The sequence below is a fragment of the Strix aluco genome, chromosome 8 (genome assembly GCF_031877795.1).
Source record: "Strix aluco isolate bStrAlu1 chromosome 8, bStrAlu1.hap1, whole genome shotgun sequence".
Classification (NCBI taxonomy): Eukaryota; Metazoa; Chordata; class Aves; order Strigiformes; family Strigidae; genus Strix; species Strix aluco.
The window spans coordinates 13982597-13999797 of NC_133938.1; the positions used below are offsets into that span (position 1 = coordinate 13982597).

Genomic DNA, 17201 nt, shown 5'->3' on the forward strand with positions numbered 1-17201 from the left:
TACAGTGAAGTGTCTTCCTAGGACTTGCTACCATACGAAGTTTGAACTTCTGTGAAAATTTTTCCCCAAACTCATAATAGAACTATAGAATTTCTGTAGTCTGTTAGTAGAAGAGATGCCGAAATTTGCTACTGCTCTAAAGCATTATCGCTTTAGAACACCTAGACATTTTTCTGCTTAATTGTTCATCTTTCCATGTTGTACATTCTTTACCTCTTAGCTAGGCATGGACCATTTACTCTAGAGGAATAAAGTCATTTAAGAGATTAACTTCAAAGTAGGTCTACTAAACTCCCCCCTTCCATCTTTTCCTAAAACTCTTCTAGGTTGACTAAGGGGGAAAAAACAACTAAGAAACCTGATTTGAGCTATGGGATGTGGTTGAAACATTTGAAAGACTGATGAGCAACTATTTTGTCTTCTGTTATAGCAGATTCTGATAAATACAGCTAGGGCTGCTTGTACTTCTGTCTTCTGTAGGTGAACAGAAGTACATTCTTATTGACCTATGCTCTCCTTTCAGGTTTAACAGTTGTTCTGACATCTCCTTTTCAAATTCCTGTCTTTATACAACAGTTCAGTGCGTGTGTTTTCAGCCTTACATGTAAAACTAGCTGTGTGAATCAGAGCAGCTGGGTGGGATTTTGACGAGCACACTCTGGAAAAAACATCTAGTGTGACCATCTCCGTTTGCTTATGTAAGAACAGTGTGATCACATGTCCACAGCAAAAATGTGTGCAGTTCCTTATTTGGAAATGCATTAATAACCTTCATCTTGTTTGAGCATAATGGCAGTTAAAAACAATACATGTAGCTGAGTTGCTCTTCCAAGTGGATTTCTTTGTTTTGCAGTTCCTCTCTTCATCAAGACCGAGAAAATAGTTTATTTTATATTGGAAACTATTAATTTTGGTCATTATTACAGGTAAAAAAATAACCAGGTAGAGAATGGATAGGGATTGTGCAAGCATCTTCCGTCTACCTTTCACCCCCTTCTTAATGTGACCCATAACTATGATCAGTATCATGTTTATTAGGTTTTTTTCTCTCAGCTGTTCTGTTTATTGGTAGGTTTTTAATTATGTCAGAAAAAATCTAATACTTTTGCAAGAAGAAAAAAATAACTTGCAGACATGACTTCTGTCTGTTCCTTAGTTATGGAACATGGCTGAAGTAGTGATAAAACTCTAGATGAGCCTAATCAGTCTTCAGTATAAACCTGTAGAGTATCTTCACCATTAGGAAAATAATTCTGTAATGTGTTATGTTCCACTAATTAATATTCCAAACTGGCAGTGTGTTGGGCTGTTGTTTTTTTTTTTTTTTTTTAATAGAATGAATCCATAATACTTAGTGGTGGGGATGGGCTAAGAACCATTGAAAAGAAAGATTTCAGGTTCAGATTGGGTCACATCTGAGTCATGCCAGTGCCAGCTTCCCAGAGATTTTTAGTAACAGCTAACTTCTAAGGACTATCTTTATTCCACAGGTGCCCTGAATTCTTTGCTGCTGCCTCTTTGCTGAGGCAACAGGTTAAGTATATTGTTTGGTGGAAGAAACCCCTTAGGATTCCTTTGCTGTGAATGAAGGAATTGCTACCATAGTTAAGGTAAACACCAATAAATTGTTATAGGTGGCAGATACCGTCACTTTTCTACAGGAGAAGGGCTAAAAGAGGAGCTGTTGTACACTGCTTCCACTGAAATAGGTATTAAATAAAACAGTTTGACCATCCTAATGTTTCCTGGCTGATAAGGTACTTGTGATAACTATGTAGGGTATTGAAATAAATGCATTTAAAATGCTTTTAAAAAAATCTTTTTCCGTTTCAATTTCTTGAAAGTCAGCAAGGGTTATTGTGGAAACTAGCACTGTTTTTCCATTGTCCTTTTCCTGTTAATCAGTACATAGCACTACTATTAGGTCACAGAAGTTCTCCTACACCAGGATTCATTTGGTGGAAGAACTGGTAGGGAGCCAGTTACGGTTCCCAGGGTCTGAGCTGGCTGGCCTTGTGTCCAGTCTCAGCTAGCCCAGAGCAAATGTTACTTTGATTTGTGCCAGCTGGCCCTGCTCCGTGGGGTGGAGAATGCTGGACTGCAGGAGTAGCACATGAACTGACTATTCTGTCTCTATACTTGTAGGGAGATCTCTGCCCCTTCTGTGCTGCAAGAGTGGGGCTGAATCCGTGGAATGTTGAGTTAAGCCTCACTCTTACTGAAAACAGGAATAATAGAAACATCTTTACAAGTGTTACTAAATACCTGTTTTTAAAAAAGTCTGTTTATTGTAAACAACACCCCTCTTCATTTCACTTAGCTGGAAAACAATACAGATATACTTAATATTCATTGCTTCTTTTTCAAGGTTTCTATAATAAACAGATCAGCAGGTAGGAAAATGAGAGTAGAGGTCTACGCATTTCTTCAGTTAATTTTTTTGAGGGGGAGGTGTGTCTGTGCATTGTATGAGAGCTTTTAGGGAACTGATACTTTGTTTCATAGAAACAGATGGAGAGGTGACAGAGAGAAAAGAGGAGGCAGCGTGGTTGCGAGTGGTACCCTGGACTGTAATTTCAAGTTAGTTTTAAGTAACATGGCTCTAATGTATGTACATCTTAAAAAATCCCAAAGCCAACAACCAACAAAACACCAACCTCTGAAAAACCCAAAACGAAAAAAGCTCCCACCAACTCTCCTTGGCAGTACTTATGAGTTGAGTGTTTTTTTGAAAGCATATACAAAACAATACTCCAGTTACATGACAAGGAATAAAGAGTACTCAAACACTTTTCTTCTAATGTGTTAGTTGGAGCACTTGGCTGAACCTGTATATTTGGACAGCATTTGTGTGTCACTGAGGTTGATTACATAGTGCCAGTGCTGACATTTTAAGGTTCTGTGTTAGAAAGTGTTCATTCTGCATGGACATGGAAGTGGCTGAATTGTATTTCATTGAGATTTTGATGAATCTGAGGGTGCTCATCTAGAGAATGCTGAACTGGTTTGTCCATTAAGTGGTCTGTTTAGCCTAGCAATTTACATTAGAAAGTGGCCGTAAGTAGATGCTTCAGGGAATGTTAGAATAAAGCAAACACTTAGTCATCTTTTCCACCTTCCTAACTTCCAAATAACTGCAGCTCAGGGAATTCCTGCTCTGGCTTCTCTGTCGAGAAAGTTGCAGTGGATCTCTTCTATAGGATTTTTTCAGTGTCCCACTGAAACCATCTTTGAGTTTCCAGTGTCCTTTGGCAGAGAATTCTATCACTTGTAGAACTTCTTAATGTTATGGTTGAAACTGGCTTCTGCTAGTTTCATGTAGTGGTTCTGGCTTGGATGTGAGTAGACCATGAGTAGACATGTGAGTAGAACAGTTCATGCTGCCTCCTCCTTTCTCCATCATTTGTAGACCTTGTAGACCTCTGTGACTTCTTTCTGTCTTTTTTTTTACAGACTGAAGAACTCAAGCCTCAGTTGTTTCTCATGTGGAAGCATTTGCGTATCTTTGGTCATCTTTTATAGTCTTTCTCTGAACATTTAAAAAAATATAAACTTGGCTTTGGGCAGTTGAGGGGAGCAGAACTGCACAGTGTTACAGTGTAGTTGGTACTGTACATATAAATTACAGAAAGCAAATATCATATTATATTACTATAATAATTTCTGTTTATAGATATAACATTCTGTTTATAACATATATAACAGATACTTGCTTTATATATCTATATAGATATACTAATGCTTTGTTTATATATAACATTCTGTTTATATATATAACAGATACTTGCTTTCTGTTATATATATTATCTTATATATATATAGTATAGGTATAATAATGCTTTCTGTTCTGTTCTCTATTCCTTTGCTATTACCTCCTAACGCTTCATTTGGTTTTTTTTCCTGGCTGCGAAGCAATCTTGTATTCTTTTTGACGCTGATCAGAGCTAATCATTACTTTTTTTACCCTTTATAAACAGTATCTGTTTTGTTATGTGGCGTACTATTCATGCTGAGAAGTGTGACATGGAAGCCTGTGGCATATGTGTGAAGCGTAGATATAACCAATAAAATACTCCTGTGTGACAATACTGAAAACATACTCAGGGTCTGAGTATGTTAGCACTTGAGAATCTGAGACTTGTATTACAGTAGTATGTTTTTTCTCAAAACAATTACCATAAAGGCTATAAAACTTAATACAATCAAATAATAAGCAACTAATGTTAAAGGGAAATGCTGAGCAATTATGAAGCCCTAAACTGTTCATCATATTCAATATCTTTACTTGTTATATAATCACCATGGGAAGGTTGGTGGCATGGGAGTCAGAAACCTGACTGGTACAGTGTGATAAATGTATGATTAAGTCTAACTCTTCATTTGCATATGGGCTGTTTCAGGACAGAATTCCTTGAGTCATGGATAAGTTTCTGAGTGATGGCAGTCAGAGCCAAAAGTAAAGACAAAAATCCAGGCTTATTATATGTAAAACTGAAAGGGGGAACAACTTTCACTACTGTATTTTTCTGCTTTCTTTGCCCCAAACTGGGAACTTAATAGTAAATTGTGCAGAACTTGTCAAAATAGAACATTTTCTTGGAGGAAGCAGAACTTCAGCTTCCTTATGAATTTGATTTTTTTTTTTTTTGGTAACAACAGTGAGAAGATATTTCTCCTTACCAACACAGTACACTTTTTCATATAGTTGTTTACACAAGTGTATGGCAACAATGTCGTTAACTTACTTGAGGTTTGTAATAGCGAGTGTGAGTCAGTATTGTGAGGGAACCTGTTAAATGTTCTGCATGACTGGCGTTTTTCCTGGTTGACCAGTCAACTTGTTTTGAAGAAGAGTCCTTTTACAGAAATTTATGTGGGTGGGAGTTGAAATGGACACTAAGTCTAAGTAAGGAATTGAAAAGCACTTGTGGAATCTATTCCTTCAGAAGAGGGAAGCCTGAATCTGTAGATGAAAATACTTTGTGTATGTGTTACTGTGTGACCATACCTTGGATGTTTTCTTATGTTTTTCTAAGTGCAGACTGATACTTGACTGAAGTAGTTAATAGCACCATTGTGAAGTAAGGGGGACTTAGTTGTGTTTTCATCAATGCAGTACGTCATAGCTGAGTCCTAAGAACTTTGCCTACTTCCAAGAAGATGTTCACTTCCTCTCAGCTGTGGAAAGTTAAATTTGGAAAATTCTTCCAAGTGTATTTCTGTTCTTCAGCTATAGTAGAGATTGTGACTTAGTAGACAGAAATCAGGTATGAGAAAACAATTCGTTATGTTAATGGCACATAAATTTGCTGTGTTGTGGTGAAGGATCAGTGTGCATGTGTTACTAGTGTCCTAGTTGTGTTTTTGAAGATAAGTGTAACCACATTTAATATAAAATCTACTTGAGATTTAGATCAGTTTTTCTTTTTTTCTAGTATTGTATGTACATCTACATAGATCATAATATATATAGTGGGAATAATAATTTTCTGAAGAACCCAACCCTATAACTTAATATATAATAAACAATAGTAAGTTTTAATGTGAAAATATGATGGACATTTTCAGTTGTGCATAGTGCTTCTAGCTTTTGGTCTGTTGTTACAAAAGCAACAAAAATAAAAGTAATTTAAAAAAAAAATGCTAGCAGTGACTGCTGTCTTCTCATGTAGGTTTTCCTAATAAAATTGAAGGCTGCATGAATCACAGGCTTAAAAATTCATTTTGAAAGTTCAGAAGTGGTAACAGTATATCTCTGGGTGATAGCAGTATGCATTTTGAGATTTAACGTTTGAACTTGAGCTGTAAATTCATGTTGACTCTAGAATGTATATTTAAAGTAAGCTTTCCCACAGAAGACCTTAAAAACACGTCCTTTGGACTATTGGCAGGAGTATATATTCCAGTAATATTATAAACACTGTTCTGAAACGGATACTGCCAGTATAAAATAGAGAATATTTTTGTTGATGCTAGGGCTGGTGTAACTTAAAGAATTTAATTGTCTTGGATAACTTTGTATCCTACAGTTCTGTTTAATATCTCATCTTGAACCAAAAATAAGCAGACCAGATCTTTCTGGTCAATACTATCGACTTTTAAATATAGAAAGTATAGTAGATATGTGTCCTATGAAGTACTGTTTCACAGTGACTTATCTGTCTTCCATTAGAGATATATCTATTTTTGTAAAGCATGACTGTACCTATTCCACTACCTTTCTTTCTTTTTAATCTGTGAGGAAATCAAAAGTCAACAAGTCTTTTTAATGTAAGCTTCAATTGCCAGTGAATTGCATTAAATTGCATTGATGCATGTGCCTCAGGAAAGAAATTATCATGTATGTAAACTGGTAAATACTTTGGGGTGCATTTCAATTTGAATCTTTTACAAGTAGAGTGTCTCAAAGAGACAATGTATGCAATATAAAAATACAAAATAAGTGTGCCTAGTCACTCTCAGGTATGTTGTTTAACAATGTTAGCATCACTGTCTATTGTAACTTTATTTTTTTTTTAAGTTTGTATGTGGTATTTCACTTTATGATTATTTATTTAGATGTAAAATCAGCCCCAGAATCCTTATGTACAGTGAACTTTTTACTTCCATCACAGTAGCAGCATGTTTCTGCAGAGAGCTGAAGTAAACCTTTGATAAATTTGGGTAGTTACTTGGATATGAAGTGCATGACTAAATGAAGCTTTTCTTTTAGGGCCATTGGCTGATTAGAAGGAACTGTTATGCTCTGCAGGTTTCACTTTGAATTTTCCGTTACATATATTAAAAATTTTCAACTATATCTGTTGTTTGTCTTGTAAACTCTAGAATTTATTTCTGTATATGAGACCAGCTACTGAGTATTTCTGTAGTGAAACTCTAATGAATTAATGAATGGTCTTTGCATGTACAAGTCCTTATTCACAGTCCAAAAGTATAAACATAGCTCAGTTAACAACTACATACAGTTAAAAAAAATGGTGGGGTGAAAAGTCATCGTCAAAATTTTTTTCTCTGGGAAAGTAATGGATGATCTTACAGGAAATTTTGTTGTATATGGATGTGCTTTCTTCAAACCATTGTAAACGAATGTCAATTTATTCATTAATGTGGGTTTGCAAATATTATGATAGTTAATTGTGAAAGAGCTTTTTCTGGGGAGGGATTTGGCTCCTCTGCCTTGACATTTACATGCACATGTGTATTTATAGTTGTGATCTGTCTGGAATTTGCCTTTGTGGTTTTGTTTGCTCTTTAACTTGTTCGGTGATCTAGTCCTGTCTTTTTCAGTTTTGTTTCTGAGGTTTAATAGGTGAGGAATGCAGAAGAAACAGTTTAATTTAAAGGCCATTTAATGAGCATTTTTATTCAACTTCAGATACTTCAGGGAATGGCACTGTTCTGCTTAGAAGCTTTTCCTTTAAAGAACCTTATACTGGTGCTAATTTATGATTAAACTAGAATTTGAGTTCAGCGTACCTATTATTGTGAATGTTTCCTTAATTTATTTCAATTGTTCTTATGAAGGCTTCTTTAAAGAAAGCAGCTAATTCAAAGCATTATCGGTGCATCTGTTCTAAGGCCTGGAAGTGGTATGACCTTGCTCCCACTGTTCTGCCAAACTTCTGATGTGTAGCACTTGTCCATATGTACATGAGTTAAACTATGGTTGTTCAGGGAGAATAATGGGAAGGATATTTTAAAGCAACAATTATTTCACTGGAATACTAACTTAAGTGGAATGCTGCATATGAGTAGTCAAACTCAAGTCTCAGAAGTGAAGGTGAATTGTTGAAGGAACAATTTGCAGCTTTCTAGTGTATATTTCATAAATGGTTTTAGATTAAAAAAGGAAATCTTGTATTACAAAAGTCAATGTCACTTGTTTTTGATCAAAGAACATAGAAAATCCTCTGGTGATGAGTGTGCTTATATTAGGCAAGTTCAGTATGGCTTCAAAATGTTATTCAGTCTTCCTGAGAATAAGATTTTTTTTAATAAATTGTCTATTCGGCTTTTTAGTAATTTGTTACAGTTAAAGATGTACCATTTTCTTTCCCCAGTCAACTTCAAAAGGAGTATTTGTTTTTTAATTCGGACTGTAACAAGTAACACTGATGTAAGGAAGTGCTGAACAAATACAGGCTGCTAACTTTCTCAGTGCACAATAAGAGTACCCAGAAGTAGCTTATAAGAACAGGAGGACACGTCTGAGACTGCCTAGTTGGACAGAAAATTGGTTTACAGGATCGACTATAAGCAAAAGCTTCATAGACACCATTTTGATGCTACAGTGGTGATAAAAACTTTTTTCTCTGTATGCCTGAAATGGAATGCAGCTGTTGTATTTGAAGACTGTGTAAACAAAGAACTGATGATATAAATGGTTAATTTATTCATAATGTGATATATCAGATATATGTGATATATTCATAATGTGATATATCAGAAATGTTGATGTGGTAGAATGAAGAAGAAAGGTAGCTAATTGATAGTGGTTTTTTTCTATCTACTGATCTATTGTTTTTGACGTGGCATCACAACCAAGTGCATTACTAGATTTGTCTGTCTGAGAAGTTGCTTAGCATTCATTCAGGAGCACTCTTAATCAAAGTCTTAGATTATGGCCTTACTAATTTTACAGATACGTAATTTAGTGGCTTGCTCTGAGAGGTTTGACTAAGTTGCAGGATGCATTACTGCAGCCTTGTCACAGCTGAGGCCAGCCTTGGTTACATTGTATCTATTGGGTTATGTGCTGTTAATGCTTCTGAAACAAATCAAATCACACCAACCACTCTTCCTTTAAGTAAAAGTCAAAGGAGAGGGTGAGCAGGCATCCCAGTATGCTGCAGTTAGTACGGTGTGTGAGCAGGTGTGTATACAGTGCAGGTGCCTCGTGGTGCTTGGACAGAAGGTATTAATCTCTGAAGTAAGAGGTGACTGAAATGCAAGGACTCCTGGAAGTGGGCTTACAGGTGAAATGCTCTGTGGTGTTTCTAAGTCGTACTACAAAAGAAGACCACCTTGAGGTAGAAATGCAGAAACTGGTAAAGAAGAAAATAATCCCATAAATCAGTTCATCTCTTGCACACTAGGTGATGACCCTAGCCATTTTTTTGTGGGGGACACTTATTCAGGCATTTAAACAAAAAATAATAATCTTATCTAAATATATTGGAAGTGGAATCTTTTCACAGTCTAGAAGAGTTTTTTTAAATACTTCCACTTTTAGGTGTATATGGCAACAGGGAAGATAGGACTACAGCAGTAACACTAAATATGTAGTTATTTTTCTTTAAAAGCTATTTTGTTTTCTGTTTATCTGTGCTTATTTGAAGGAACTGCAATGCCACAAGTCCTTGTTGCAGAGAGTGCATGGATTTTCCTTTCTTTTCTTAGTAACTCTGAAGAGGAATGTGGGATAAAATAACAAAATTAACAATAAAGAATTGCAAAGATCAGATTTTCAGAGTTCTAAAAATCTAGCAGCCATGATTTATTATCTGTCCTTGAAACTGCTCTAATACTAGAAGATCAGAAGTTGTAAAAACTTATCACACTTACCAGATGGGTTTCACTGTCTGAAGAAGTGCTGGTATGATCGGATGTACCCAAATGATTATTAGCATGATCACTAGATATTAATCTTGTGCACGCTAGTCTTTTATTAATAGTAATAAAATTTTTTTCACTAATTCTGAGAGTCATATCTCTCAATCTATTAGATTGTTTAAAGAACTCAATAAGCATGTGAGGAACTGCAGTATTTCCAAAAGATATCTGATTATATGATAAAAGGAAGGTCTAAGAAGGAACATGCTTTCTGGAAGGAGAAGCTCCAGTTATCTCATCAACTCTTTGAAGATAGGAAATTCCAGTCTGTAAATTCATTCTGACATGAAGATTTTGTGCAGGGCAGGAAGTAGAAGTAATGTAGTAATTGCTGTACATCTCTCTCAGAATCTTAAGTAATTTCATTTTTAGGGAATAACTTACCTAATTAGGGTATAACTTGGCACTTATGCCAGAATAGCCTGTTCCCCTCTGTAGGGAGAGAACGGATGCCTGAACACTTACTCACTGTGATTGTCAGCAAAATGTCCCAGTGTAACTTTTGTTGTTTCCAGAATTTGTTCTGTAAGCTTTGATATTGGGGGGGAAAAAAACTTTTGGTTTAAGAAGAAATCCTGACTATTGGGTGTTTTATTGAAACCTGGGAAATTAATTAGTATGTTTTACAAAAGGCGGGGGTGGGGGGGAGTGCTAAGCCTTGCTAATTGCAGCTCCTTGAGTATTCTTTTGGTATTCAAAGGGACGAATAAGTGTTTAATATAATATTCTCAAAGGGGGTGATGTCTTATACCTTGTTTTTTAAACTAGCATACTCACCCTCTGCCACTTTGATTGACCAGAGGTTTTGGAAAACGTAATGAAAAATACAGAAACTAGTCTGGGCTATTGCTGTTCTGACTATTACGTGACAACACAGTGACACAAATATCATAGGGTCCTTCTCAGACACTCATGGGTGGGAATACTTCCAGTGACTGAAGTTATGACCCCACCAGAGGTTGCTCAAACCATACCATAGAAGCACAGCTGAGTGTAACCCCTTGTACAGCTAGTTTTGCAAGAGAATTTAAGGCTGCTCTGAATCTTATTCTGTCAATAGTGATGGAAGTTTGTTTGCTGTTGTAGTTCAGAGTATCGTCACTGCTGGGTTTGGATGGTGATTTGTCATATTTGCAACGATTTCTTGAGCGTAGTAAGGTTAAAACTGCCCACTAAAACATATGTAAGTAAAGTAGGTTCTTAGGGAGTGGTATTATATCTTAGATGAAATCAATTGAAATCTTGTTTTTATTCAAACTATTGTACCTACTGCTTTCAGAACTCCCTAGTGGAAAAAGTGCTGAATTTAGGATACAGGTCTACAAGAATTTATCTGAAATACTAATCGTAAATTAACAGAAGCAGCACATTTTAAAGAAAGAGAAAAAGAAGTGTGTGGTTAGTAAAAGACTAGCTTTACTCCATGTGGAGCTCAGCAACCACTTCCTCCTTCAGCTGTAAAGGTAATTGATTCTGTAACCTTGTAGATCCCAGTGTTCCCAAAATGCAAGTAAGTCCTGAGAGATTTGGTGGCAAGGGGGTCTGATTCCTTCTTTCAATACTCTTTGGTCTCTGTTACATTTGAAATATAACTACAGGTCTGCAAAAGTTCTTGCTTTCTCAAATACTGTGATGAAATCTCATCTCTATTCTGTCTTCATCTTTCCTACCCCTATTCCAAGGGGAATGTTAAAAAAAAAAAAAAAAAAAAAATCCTGGATACATTGACAAAATCTAGTCAATTCTATTGCAGAAATTGGAAAAGAATAGATATGATGTGAAGAATAGGGGGATGACACATTAAAAAAACAAAACAAAACAAAAAACAACAAAAAACCCCCCCACAACAAACCCAAACCCCAAATCTTTTTCCAGTACTCTCTGGTTAAGGAGAAATTTTCTGTCTCTTCTGATCAGCCCCCTTTTAAGTTAGAGCAGGTTCTGGAAAACAGCTTCAAATATAATGCTCCCTGAATCAGAAGGTTAGTGTTCTCCACTTGAGTTTAATGGTCCCTTGGCTACTATATGCTGCCTTTCTTTAACTCTTTACCATTAGAAGGAAGGCAATTGAGCCTAATTGTCTTCATACAAGTAACTTCATAATTGAGCCTAGAAATGTCTTCATACAGGTAACTTCTAGATATGACCAAAACTGGTGTTATTTAATACTTTGTTCCAGGGAGGAGTTACTTTTCAAGCTATGCAATCTTGAAGTTTATTGCCATACTGACAAGTAGGGGTAATTTCTTGATCTATAGCTCTCAACTAAGATCCAAAAGAAATCTTGCAGGCTGAAACTTAATACTGTTCCCTCTGCAGTGCATGAGAAATACTTCAGTAGTAAAATTTGCACTATGTATTGTAAAACAGGTGTGTAGGAACCAGGTATTTTTCTGTTATTAACATCTCATCAGATGAAAGATACGTGCTTGCTATATTGCTCTACTTGTATAATAGTCTTGTGTTGCCTCTTGTGTAGAAGAAGGCCGGGGCAGGGGGTAACAGTTTTGGTCTGCTTTAATTGAGTGGCTTGAGTTGTGGTAAAGTGAGTGGTATTTTTCACTCAGATTTGATTTCTTACTGCTTAGTAGTACATGGCTGCAGTCAACTGTGGTTGATGGTGGGTTAATTTCATTTTCAAAGCAATGAAGGAGTGATTTCTGAAGCTTTGTAGTTAACTTGGGTATAAAATACTTCGTAGTCTTTGCTGGAAAGGGTACAAATCCATGTTGATATATTTAGAAAACAGTTATATGTACGGCTGTCTCTATAGAAACTGTGAAGTAAAACGCTGTAATTATTTTATATGGACGACTGCATTTCTGTTGGGGCAGTTATGTCTTTAGAGCTGACTGGATTCAGCCCTGGTGGTGAAAGGCACTGTATCACACTATTAAACCTTTAAACTTTCTAGTTGCTTAAGAAGGGAGGAAATAGAAGTTCAGCATTTTGTGTGTGTGTGTGTGTGCGTGCGCGCATGCGTGTGTGTGAGAGAGTGAAAGCTGTGCAGACTGTTCAGCTGGGGCAGTCGGGGAAGTGACGTCCTGTATTATTTGTCGTTCTAGAAAGAGCGGAGACACGTACTGTAGATGGGAGGACTTTAAAGAGGGCTGTGTCTTGTCCAGTGTGTATAATTATTTATAAATGAGCAACAGAGGAAGGAATGAAATACGGAGAAGCTGTCTAGTATTTCTTTAATGTATCGGAGACTTTGTTGATTTGTAACAGTTGTTTGTTTCAAATCCAAATTTGATTTTTATTTTTCCTTCTCTAGCATCTCTACGTTGCTAAGACACTGGACACTGCTTTCTTAAGAGCAAGGAAGATCTGAATTCCTCCAACACTCAGGATGGGGAAAGATTATTATTCTATCCTGGGAATTGAAAAAGGGGCTTCTGAAGAGGATATCAAAAAGGCTTACAGAAAACAAGCACTTAAATGGCATCCAGATAAGAACAAATCTCCCCACGCAGAGGAAAAATTCAAAGAGGTTGCAGAAGCTTATGAAGTGCTGAGTGATCCCAAAAAGAGAGACATTTATGATCAGTTTGGGGAGGAAGGTATGTATGTCTCTATTATACTCTGATCGGTCACTTTCATTATGTTTAATGAAGCAAAATAAACATAGATGATTCATGAAAACAACATGATATGTGTTGATTTTTAGGCAATGTATTTGTACTGCTTGGAAATTTGACTCAATGGCTTTTTTAATGTAAAATGTATTGCAGAGTTTTAATGCTGATCTAGTTTTAATTTTTTATTTTAATGTGTTTTCATGTTTTTTAAAAATCCCAAATACTTGACAGGCAAAAAGTTACTGAATTGAAAAAGTTTGTATGACCCATAAATAGCTTTCTGGAATCTCTTACTGATGTCTTCCCTTGCCATAGCACTTTTCTGAGGGGCAGTTGAAAAGAGATGTATTCTTTCTTAAATTTTTGCTGAAGGGCAGTCTGCTTGATCTAGGCAGGGCAGTCCTTCTGAGCAGAAGCCCAGGTGTCCAGTCCGTAGTTGTCCTTGGCTTCTTGCCTGGAGAGGAAAGAATTTGGCTGATGTCATGAAATACCAGAACAATTTTTTAGCTTTAATTGTAAACAGTGATAACATGCCAAGAGAATGAGGCCTCAGAAATGTCATATTTATCCTAAAATGGTTATCTGGAGAGGATGACTTTTATTTTTGACCAATATGACTTTCAGTCTTGTGATTGAGCAACAGAGGAAGTCATTAACATCCCTCCCCTTAAATGTATGGTATCAGAAATTCCACAAGAAATAATTACTTCTGTTGTGGTAAGTAGGTCCACTCACTCATTGCCATTCACTCAGGGCCATGTTTGTAACTAATATAAAGAAGGACACTTAAATAGCAGTACTTTAGAGGAAATTGTGTGTTCTTATGCATAATAAAATTTGGTCCTCTGTCATCCATAGGACTTAGTACAATTGTTAACATTCATAAATTCATGTAGAAGACCTTCAGATTCTGCAAAGGATGCAGGCATGCAGTTTTTTTGGTCTTTTGTTCTAAAGTGTTCAAAGCTTTAGCTGTTACTGAAACATTCTAGGAAAAAAGTGTTTATGTAGATACCACAGGCCTTTGTTGCCTCTTGGGTCTTTTGCCTTCTTGCACTTCTTCCTTCTCACCCCCTGCCTCCTTTCTGTATATCGTTATAAGCCTATTTACTCTGTGGATTCATTTGCATTTTAGATTCCTGTGCGGCAGCTCATCCTAACTACTTTCCCAAAATACCATTTTAGTCACTTCTACCAAAGAGCTTGAAGTAAAGCATGTAAAGCAGTGCAGCCTTTGGCATCTTAGTACTGCATACTTGGACAGGGGTTCAAAATGTAGATTTCTGTTTATTTGGGCATAACATGAAACCAGAGTATGAACTTTTAGAATGGTGAATCTGGAAATACCTCCTGATGCCTCAGTTGCTCTCTGAGCTCTTCAGTTTCATCTGAGCTTGTAAGGTAGAGGGAAGGCAGGGGGCGGGGAGGTGAGAGGAAGGAGGAAACCTCAGTGTTTTTACAGCCAGGAACTTGATGTACCTTCAACAACTTTTGGCTAGTTCTTCCTGGAGGTGTCCTACTATCATAGATTGAATCCACTGATCTGCTTGTTTGACATTAACAGTACTGTGACAGAAGGATGAACTACATGTTGCTAAGAACTTTTAATATGATCTGGTATTGAGATGGGGAAAGCAGTTTCATTCTAATGTTTTACTTGGTTACTGTTGATAATCAGTATTAAGCTTATGAATAGGAGGTCTAAAACACTGAGCCAAAAAAAACGCAAAAACAAAAACCAGCAAAACCCCTCTTTCAAATTTAGGGAGTGTATGCTTCATTAATGTAAGCCTTCACATTTTTATGGCTATGGAAGTAGGATAGCAGCTGTAGTGCTGAGCTGCTGTAAGACTGAAAAAGAAAAAAAAATAAAATCAAACATTATAAGTTTAGAAATAGAATTTTCTTAAGAAGACTTCCAGTCTTTCATTTTAGAGGTTTGAGAGGGTATCCTAAAATGGTCAGTGCGGGAGAGCACTATTATGAGGAAATACTTAGAGATCACTTATTGGGAAAGAGGCATTTAAGAAAACTGGGTTTGGAATGAGAGAGCAGGAAGTGCAAGGGACTGTCCAGTGAGAATTATAAGGGCAATCTTATCAGAAAAAAACAAGATGTAGATCTCTCCTTGTAGAAGGTAGAAGAAAAAGAACTACTTGAACGTTATGATTTTTTGCACAAAGATGGTGACAGTATATACAAGATTTTTTTTGTACCCAAATGGATCTTAGGAACTTCCAAGCTATGTTTTGTGGCTGCATTGAAAAGAGTTCCCAGGTTTCTCACCTATTTTATATCATAGGAACACAAGCTGTAATAAGTTTGGGATTCTAAAATAAACATTAAGGAAGCATATGGCTGCTTGACTATTGGCATGTTACATTTTACTCAAACTGAATTGCAGGAAAACAGAGGTAAAGCTAATTAACACTGCATTAAAGCTGAGCCATGGAGACTATAGAAAATGTTGCATATGATACTGCATAATTTTCCCTAGAAGTGATCTTGAAGAGGGATGCAGCTCCCAACAGGGTTTGCAGAACAAGAAGAAAATCAAGTCAGGCAGACCTGTCTTCTGTTTTAAGATGCTAGTTCTTTGAATCACTGGCTTCAATCATATGAAATAAAATTGGCAGTGTCAGAATACTCGTTCTTCTGAAGTAGAAGACATTCTAGAACTTAAAAAACATTGTTGCTGTTCAAGCTATTGAATTACTAGTTGGTACTGCATAGTCTGATGGTGAGTCCTCATTGAAAAGGCAACCTTTCGCTACTGCAAAGACCTTTTCGAGTTATCAGTTCTTATATCATTGTACTCTACAATAGGAAAGCTTATAGTAATATTTGATTTATTTTTAATTTTGCTTATTTGTCTTATATAGGTCTGAAAGGAGGAGCTGGAGGACCTGATGGACAGGGTGGTACCTTCCGGTACTCCTTCCATGGCGACCCACATGCTACATTTGCAGCTTTTTTTGGTGGCACAAATCCTTTTGAGATCTTCTTTGGAAGGAGGATGCCTGGTGGCAGAGACACTGAAGACATGGAGGTGGATGGTGATCCATTTGGATCCTTCACTAGTTTTAGTATGAATGGTTTTCCAAGGGAAAGGAATACAGTTGGTAGCCAATTACGTCGTAAACAAGATCCCCCTGTAATCCATGAACTTAAAGTGTCTTTGGAAGAGATCTATCATGGCTGCACAAAAAGGATGAGGATTTCACGTAAAAGGCTTAACCCAGATGGTAGAAGTGTCCGAACAGAGGACAAAATTCTTACGATTGAGATAAAAAGAGGATGGAAAGAAGGCACCAAAATCACTTTTCCAAAAGAAGGTGATGAAACACCCAACACCATTCCAGCTGATATTGTTTTTATCATTAAAGATAAACCTCACTCTCACTTCAAGAGAGATGGATCAAATATTATCTATCCTGTTAAGATCAGCTTAAGGGAGGTAAGTTTCTCTTTTGGTAGAACTCTAAATGTTTAAACCTGTTACAATATGATGCAATGACTGTGCTGCATGAACTGTATGGCAGCAGTAAAGTTTTGGTGTTTTTTTTTAAAAAGTTTCACTTGTAAAGTTAACATGGCTGCAAGCACAGTTATTTACAGCACAATAGTTGTTTTGATAAAAATGGAATATTATTTCAATCTGTTTACTATAGAGGTGGGAGAGAATGAAGGTGGAAGGGTAAGAATAAAGGTTGATATGTCTTTAAATCTTCATACTCTATCTTTCTAGCTAAATATATATTAGGCTGAAGTAACAAACACAAATACAGTTAACAAATACATCCACTATAGTATGCTCCTTACTGCTGGGATACGATTGCTTACTTCTGTAGGACAGAGTAGAAATGTCTTAAATATTTTCACTGCCAACAAATTCTAAGTCTGCCTTTTTATGTCATAAGTTATTTCAGTATGATTTCAAAGTACATAGAGATAGATTTCATGAGGATAAATTATTGTGAACAGGTGTTATAGGAGCTATATATAACAACA

The 17201-nt window shown here is 36.4% G+C and overlaps 1 protein-coding gene across 4 annotated transcripts in view; it reads left to right on the top strand.

The window, feature by feature from the left end:
- Positions 1-17201, top strand: part of DNAJB4 (DnaJ heat shock protein family (Hsp40) member B4) — a 28990-nt gene that overhangs the window by 6576 nt on the left and 5213 nt on the right. For all 4 annotated transcript variants that reach the window (XM_074832345.1, XM_074832346.1, XM_074832342.1 and 1 more), the window contains exons 2-3: positions 12887-13172; positions 16073-16647. In XM_074832345.1, coding sequence (XP_074688446.1) covers positions 12962-13172; positions 16073-16647 — 786 coding nt within the window. In that variant the 5' untranslated portion in view covers positions 12887-12961. The remainder of the gene's footprint in view (positions 1-12886; positions 13173-16072; positions 16648-17201) is intronic.